This window comes from Limulus polyphemus, unplaced genomic scaffold (assembly GCF_000517525.1).
Source record: "Limulus polyphemus unplaced genomic scaffold, Limulus_polyphemus-2.1.2 Scaffold185, whole genome shotgun sequence".
In the NCBI taxonomy this organism is placed as follows: domain Eukaryota; kingdom Metazoa; phylum Arthropoda; class Merostomata; order Xiphosura; family Limulidae; genus Limulus; species Limulus polyphemus.
Window position 1 is genome coordinate 389,746 of NW_013665795.1, and position 8,657 is coordinate 398,402.

The window sequence follows — 8,657 nt, forward strand, 5'->3', positions numbered from 1 at the left end:
CAATACTAGTACGATCGTAATAGAGAAGGTAGTTCGGCTTGTCAACTGAAATTCTAAAGCAATTGAATAGGCCTAAGTTGACTTTTGACAAGAAGAAGAGAACTATTCATAAGTAGTGTTTATGTTATGCCTATAATCTCTATAGTGTGAAGAATTTGTTGTGCATACGTTTAACTTGTTCCGAATATGTATATTACTTTGAAAACAAGTGAAGTACGTGCTGTTCATTTATCGTTAAATTTATCGCCAACAAATCACAGACACCTACTGTAGAAGAATTCTAAGCCCAATAACAACAACAACACAGTATATGTTTATACAATTAAGAAGTATAAGTGAAAGCCTTTAATTGACAATTGGCGACCGTACCATAACTATAACATCTGACAATGTGTCTTCTGTATGACTCACCAGTGGCGCAGCGGTTAATTCTGCAGATTGACAACGCTAGAAAACGGGGTTCGATATCCGTAATGAGTACAGCGTAGATAGCCCATTGCGTAGCACTGTGCTTAATTACAAACACACAAATATTCCATATGCGTATGTATGAAGAGACAGTAGAATAAAAATAAATGAGTAAGTCACAATAATTTCTATTTGTGATTATTTTGATGATGAATATGAATAGTAAAATTTTAGAAAGAAATGTTATACAGTTAGCTGTTCTGTTCAAGGCTCAATAAAGATTACTAAGATCAATTATATGACGGTAAATGTTTACTATTACATGGCCCGGCATGGACAGGTGGTTAGGTCGCTCGACTCGCAAGCTGAGGGTCGCGGTTCGAGTCTCCGTCCCACCAAACATACTCGCCCTTTCAGCCGTGGGGCGTTATAATGTGACGGTCAATCCCACTATTCGTTGGTAAAAGAGTAGCCCAAAAGTTGGCGGTGGGTGGTGATGACTTCCCTCTAGTCTTACACTGCTAAGTTAAGGATGGCAAGCGCAGATATCCCTCGTGTAGCTTTGCTCGAAATTCAAAACAACCAAACAAACAATACCATTACATTCTGGACTAAACCACGGATGTACTAGGGCGTGTACCGTTTTGTGAAATAGCTTTTCTTTATCATCTTCAGTGAACTTCTTTTGAAACAATTATTGTTTTTGTTTCTATGTTATCTATATACATACATATATATGTGGCTGACTCATCGTTTCCGGTTGGTTTCAAACTTAATTTGTTTCTACAAACTACCAAATCTTACTAACTGTTATAGTGTAGTACTGATTTGAGTATATTTTCTTTGGAGAAATACATGTATATTGTTACTATGCTTTGAAAATGTTCTCAGAGTTAAAATGTCTAACTTGTATCATAAAAATATTCATATATCAATTATGCCTACGTATCAACTTCTTTAACTTGGTGTTTAGACTTCAGAAAACTTATATTTTTGACTACAAATTTTTGAACAGACTTAAAGAAGCATTTCATCAACCAGCCCCTGAGCACCAGCGTTGAAATAGATGGCCAGATCTCGCTTCACTGTTTGCCACCAGAGGGTGTGCCACCACCTAAAGTGTTCTGGTTACGTAACGACGAGATTATTGACACCAGTAAGGAAACAAACTTCATAATTTCGAACGAAGGTAACCTGTTGATAAGTCAAGTGCGATTAGCAGATTCAGGTAACTACACTTGTGGGGCCAAAAATGTAGCCAATCAACGCTTCAGTGAAACCGCCACAGTAACTGTCTATGGTAGGTGATGCCCCTTTATTTCAAGTTTCTCTGTTCCTCATATTTTTTTTTCTTGTTTCAGGAATAACACTATCTATTGAACATATTTTTCTCGGATAATACAGTTAATATATTTAGTTGCATCGTATAATATCAGCGAATCTTAGAACACTTGTAATTCTAAAATACATTGCACTGAAAGAATATCAGAAAATGTATACTAATGTCTGTAACAGATTCGCTGTAACAGTTGAATTTTTCCTTTGATATAGGTATATACTTTTCTCCTGAAGAAAAAAAAGAAGAAAAATTATATAATTCACTCAGGATATTTTTCTATATCTATTTCATTTTCAAACTGTTTTTTTCAAGAGATTATGAAACTACGTTGTTATAAGATACAATCGCGTATTTTGTGTTCTCACCCAGGCTATAATTTGTACATTCAAACCTGTTTTACTATACCGCCAAACGTAAAGAAGCATTCATTTTCCGTAGTAAAGTTTTACGCTGTGTATCACGTTGTGTCATACAATTACAACACTAAAATGTAGCTAGACTCGTATATCTAACTTCAACGTAACTTAAACTATGTTCACTATGCAAAAATTGAAGTGCTCTCACTCAGTTCTGTAGCTGTTAAAGACGAGAAAAACGTGTTTACGCTGTAAGAAAAAACTGTATATCAATTTAGGAAGGATTTTGAATGAGAAATTCGATACTTTTAGAGTGGCTTATCAATCTCTTTAACTTTTTTTACTGAGTGGATAAATCCATGTAGCACATTTTAACATTGGAAATGTCAAAGAGTGTGGAGAACAAAATCTTTGATCTCAGTCTGCAGGAAATTGGTTGCAAATACCCAGTCGAAATAGGAGATGACTGGATTTTTTATTTATTTATTTTTTGTTCAGGAAACCAAACGGTTAGGAAATTGAATTGATTAAATTTAGTGAATGAATTAACGCGAAAAGTGTGAACATTTATGATAATAGGCTGGAAACTTTGTGCTTAGGCAAAAAACATGATTTTGTTATTTATTTTTTTCTTCCGTTTTGACTCTCAAAGATCTAATATCCTGTGTTAAGTGTAGAAAATAACGTCTAATCGAAAGTAACAAAAGAAGAAAAAAAAAGAGTCCATAATAATGTGTAAACCACACTATATTCGCTACATCCACTGACGACGAGGCCTTTCGTTCAATACCAGAACTCTTTAGGCCGGCTGGGGGACGACAGATATAATAGTGGTTGAGACGTTATCCGGTTGACAACGACTGTTATGGTGTGAATTGGATTAAGTTGGTGAAGCGTAACTTTCATCGATATATTTTATTTATGTCTCGATAAATCAGAATTAGGGTAAGGATTCATTACGTATTTTGATTTTTATGAATTAATCTGCTTATTGGTAAAACTTTGTAGAATGGGCGGCAACTGCCTGTTGTAGAGACACAAGTGTAGAGGACGACGTTTCGAAAGTCTTCCGCCTTTCATCTTCGAAACGTTGTCCTCTACATTTGTGTCTCTACAACAGGCAGTTGCCGTCCATTCTACAAAGTTTCATCATGAATACTCTGCCTAAACAATCTATCAAATAATAAGCTGCTTATTATTCAAAAGGAAAAATAAATTTCAGTGATTAATATAGGTTTTTGTATTGGGTAATATATTAAAACACAAGAGGGAATCCTCAATTGCCGCGGCACTTGAAATTCTTTTAGGCAGTATTGATGAAAATTAATCTATGAGACCTTTCTTTACGCCAGCAATAGCAAGCGTGGGGCGCGCATATACCCGATTCGATTTTATTACTCATCGGAATCTCTACCAGCCCATCCTCAAATTGAAATTCTTTTAGGTAGGATTAGAGCAAATTAATCTATGAGACCGTGGGCGTGATCAAATACATCAGTTGAAAGGGTTTGACCTCCTGAGTCCAAAACTGTAATTAGATCTCAAATCAGTCAAGAGGTGACGGAGCTATGAGTTGAAAGTTTGTAGTTGAAAATGAAACAAAATTCAGAGTCAATCTATATGCCGCCATGCCGCAGCTAAAAATCTAAAATCTCTTATGAAATTCATTGTTCTCAGAATGTTACTACAGAGCAGTGTTCTTCAAAGTTAAAATTAGTTAAAATCTGTTTGAGATCGCTCATGTCTCAGGAATGTCTCACAGAGTTAGCCATGTTTTCTATCAAAAGTTATGTTGAAGAATGTAGAATTTCAATAAAGTTGTCAAAGAGCGTGTAAAAGCAATTAAAAATTAAATTTCCACACATTAATAACTACTTTAAAAGCATGTAATTGCGAGATTTATATTTCTAAATATCTGAGACAAATTTTCCATTTTCGCGCCAAATGTATGTACTGAATAGGCCTTACAATTAAATACCTTGACGAGGGGCAGAACTTTATGGCGAAGGACTCTTTTTAATAACATACGATCACAGAACAAAAGTATCGTCAGTATTGAAATCAAGCCCACTAATTACTATCAGGATTTTTTATGTATTTTACATAGAAAATGAGTGATTTCATCCATTTTTGGGAGAGGTGTAGAGGGGGGATTCATTCCACTGAGAGTTGTCAAAGGCAGAAGCATGCAGTTATACAAAATGATATATGTGGACCCCGTCGGGAGTAAACAGTATCTAAATATGTCACTAATTTGAAGGTTATACAATATGGTGAGTTTATTCTATCATAAGTGTGTCTTCCAAAAATAACATGCATAAGAAATTACAATAAAAAAATGTATGAAACTACATACTAAACGTGTTTCAAAATTTCACATGAGATTAAACGCCATCTTAGGAAAACACAGTGGGAAATATTTTTAATATTTAGTTTATTTTCTGAGTACACTAGGAATGTAAATTTAATTTCAAGTCTATTTTCAAATTCACCTATTTCAGTTGCAAGTACTACTCCAAGGCATCACACCTTAAAAGTTATATAAACTATGCTATAATGTTTATAACAGCATAAAATGCACTAGTTTTCTTCGTATAACGGTGTGGTAATTTGTATGGTGCAAATGAATTCAAATAGGATACCATAATTTACACCTGTTTTACAAAACGCACACATTAATGCCTACTAACAATGTACTTATTGCAGTCGTTATAAACTTGAAAGTTTCTAAAATTTTCTGAACTCATTCAGATTTTGTAGCTGTTATTTATATTATTTTTTTCAGTTATGGACTTAATAGAAAACCTGAGAATGGGGAGTTATACTTATACTAACTTAGTTTTCTTTTTAACCGTGGATTTTATAAAAAAAAAAAAAAACTCAAAAAAGTAAATTTGTCCAAAAAGTTCAAATAAACTACTAAAGCTTTCAAAAATCTTTGAAATAATTTATAATGTTTATAATATAATACTTTCTGGCCATAAGTTTGTGAGTATATTGATATTACGCTTCCATTTTGCATGACAGAGAAGATCTCCACACAATCGAAATTTAACACCAATAGTCTTTCAAGTTCCTTTCAATATCTTTAAGATCATTTACTGTTACATGCTTGAAATCAATGTTTATTTAAAATATGGCTTTGAATCTGTACTCTCTCATTTATATTTTTGTTGTAAATTTTTTATTATGCGAGCTCACACTTTAATTTCACATTTGTCAAAACTCGTGTTCCAAAACTGGTTGTTGGCTTTCAAAGGCTGTTTTTAATGTTTACAGTTCACTCTTTCGACAGTATAATTCTATAGAATCATTGAGTCAGTTTTATATGTTTAAAAAGATAAAATAATAAAAGCAAGTAAAACTATAAAACGCTGGTATTTAGTTGTGAAATCTAGGTCAAACAATGTTATTGTTTTAAATGTGTGTGTGCTCTTACTTCAAGCTGATGTAAAAGTTTTAAAAATTCACATACAATTCAAAACTATTTAATATTATAAAAACATTTTTTTCTTTAGACTTGTTTGATAAAGCACGATTGAAGTGTACAAGCTCAAATCTACATACAACAGCACTAACCGGAGTATTTTTGCAACACTTTTACGGAAAATTATACACTGATTAAACAATTTGAATAATGCCTCATGTATTGTAATTTTAAGGTTCCTTGTAATTTGTTTGATGATCATCACCATGTCATAACACAGTATACAGATATAAATAACCAGTGGGTAATATAGCACTAAAATGCCTCCTCAAAGTGCTTAATATGTCTTCACTTTTTTCGATGAATTTTAGCAATAATACACGTGATGAAGATCTGCTTTAGCAGCTCGAAACGTCGTCCAAAACTTCTAAAGCAGATGCAGTCCACATTAAAGTCTCCAGTCAAATAATCTTCCTTGAAAACTTTAGGAGAATGATCGTAATGTGCTAAATAGAATATGAATAATGTATTAAGACTTGAGAGTTGATGTGTGGAAGCACGTAGAGATGTTAAAAACGTAATGAACAGCAACCTGATCTTATCACGACAGCCCCTTATTAAATAAGAAAATGAAGGATCTTTCTTTACCAATAAGAACAACCTTAGAGCCCTTCGACTGCATCTTGTGGTGGTTAACAGAGTTATACCTCGCAGCTTGGACATGAAAATTAAAAAGCGTGTATTCACAAGGTCAGAGCCTTTAAATTGTATGAACATCACCTAGTGGCCAAGTGGTGAAAGTTTATATCAATATTCTTATTATGAGTCCATGTGTCTTACTGTAAGATAATGAGGACAATTTCGTATCGTTCACGTGGCTGGCCAGGTGTTTAGGGCGCTCGACTCGCAATCTGAGGGTCTCGGGTTCGATTCCCCGTCACACCAAACATGCTCGCCCTTTCAGCCGTGGGGCGTTATAAGTACCAGTCAATCCCACTATTCGTTGGTAAAAAGAGTAGCCCAAGAGTTGGCGGTGGGTGGTGATGACTTCTCTCTAGTCTTACACTGCTAAGTTAAGGATGGCAAGCGCAGATAGCCTTCGTGTAGCTTTACTCGAAATTCAAAACAATTAAACAAATCGTTCACGTTGGTAGAGTAATGCAAAGAGAAGAGGTTAAAAGCTTTAGTGACGGTTGTGAATTTGTTCTCATGCAAATTCTGATTCTGGAAAAGGTCAAAATCGACTTTGTTTATTTCAAAATTGAAATTTTGGAATATCTACTGCAAGGACACACAAGTAATGACCTATCAAAACAATACATTATGTGCATAAGATTAAATTTAAAATGATATTTGTCCTTTTTTTAGCTGGTAAATCAATCGAATTGTTTCCATGAATGTCATGTGCATCTGGGCTATTGAAGAGATGCTAGATACATTTCGATTTCGAACGACAGAGTGCTGTGGAAATCAGTAAGAAAAAGGGGAGAGAGTTAATCAGTATGTTCTTCAGCGGAATCTTAATTCTCAAATATATGCGCATGTGAACATAATAAGTAACTTAAATTCATATATGTTCCACGTAACGTCCTTTGACCAAAATATACTTTCCGACTCGTGTGAATATTTTATTTTTATACGGACACTGCCCGTTTCAGTCTTCTATAGAGTCAGCAATAAGGGGGGGGACTGGGGGGGGAGAAGCTTGCCCGTCCAGTTTAGATCTAGTACCCAAATAAATGACAAATCATCAAGAAAATTAAATTCAACAAATTATAATACTTACGGGAAATAACACCGTTCTTTCTGTAAGATTTCTAGGGTTAAATATATTTATTAGTTAGTACTGGTAATATCTCCCGTTAGCGAACTGCAAATGTAAATTTACAAGTGATATTGTAACTAATATGGATAAAATTATTGCGTCTAAAGGAATTGATTTATTTACAACAGCATTCTACATATGCATTTATAGGTGCAAGATTGTCTAGTTTGTTTGTTTGTAATTAAGCACAAAGCTACACAATGGGCTATCTGTGCTCTGCCCATCACGGGTATCGAAACCCGGATTCTAGCGTTGTATGTTCGCAGACATACCGCTGTGCAACTGGGGGGCAGATTGTCCAGTCAGTTCAAAGTAAGCATTATGTGTACATTCGTTACCTTACAATAATTGGATCTGCATCAGTATTTGTTTATAGGACTCGCTAGAGGGCATTTTCACTCCATGATTGTCTTCCTTTTAAGCGATTTAGACGTAAAAGCTGCTAACAAATTAAAAGACAAACAAATTCCTGAAAAAAGCTATAATGTTTTAATTCCTGCTGTATGGTTGTTTCATAATATTGCGCTGTCATATTTATTTGTTTATCGTGACCACAGTGAAGTGTAATAGTAGTGAATACGAGTTAATACATCTGGATTACCTTTTTCAAAATAAGCCCCCTCCCCCCAAATAAATTGGTGTCCATTCTGCACATGCCGCCGCCGGGCATGATATTCTGCACAAAAAGCAAAAAAAAAAAAGTGCATCTGAAGATCCTCAAGCACGGTATGGCTTTTTTACATGCTATAAGATAACGCTATTAGACCTTTTGAAAGCTATTAAATAAACGTCAATAAGTGTGTATGTGTATCTGTTCCTCATACGTTTCAACATTTCTTGATCAACCAGCACCGAATTTGACCCAGTGACACAGGATCACATGAGGAAAGTCATAGGGGTTCAACCCCTATCTACTTTCATATCTAATTTCGAAAAACTACCAATGTTTATATCCCTCAGCATTAGAATGAACTGTGTAACCACTATTATTAGAATTCTTAAAAACGGTATGCCTTTCTTTTCAGTATTGGTACCTTTATGTGTTTTTATTGGACTTTTAATGTATATTATGTTAAGAAAAAAAATAGAAGCACAATTTCCTTTATTACAAACGAGTTTTCATTTCATCCGTCCGTTGGACGGGTACTCCAGCTAATATAATTTAAAAGGTTGCTCACAATAATATTTTCATTTACTCGAGAGTCATAAAAGCTTAGTCAGTTATTAATTAATATTAACTTCCGGGGCCCGCATGGCCAGGTGGATAAGGCGCTCGACTCACAATCTGAGGGTCGCGGGTTC

General features: G+C 34.6%; 1 protein-coding gene across 1 annotated transcript in view; it reads left to right on the top strand.

The window, feature by feature from the left end:
- Positions 1-8,657, top strand: part of LOC106478148 (netrin receptor UNC5C-like) — an 84,336-nt gene that overhangs the window by 31,741 nt on the left and 43,938 nt on the right. The window contains exon 3 of the mRNA XM_022381688.1: positions 1,424-1,708. Within this exon, the coding sequence (XP_022237396.1) occupies positions 1,424-1,708 (285 nt within the window). The remainder of the gene's footprint in view (positions 1-1,423; positions 1,709-8,657) is intronic.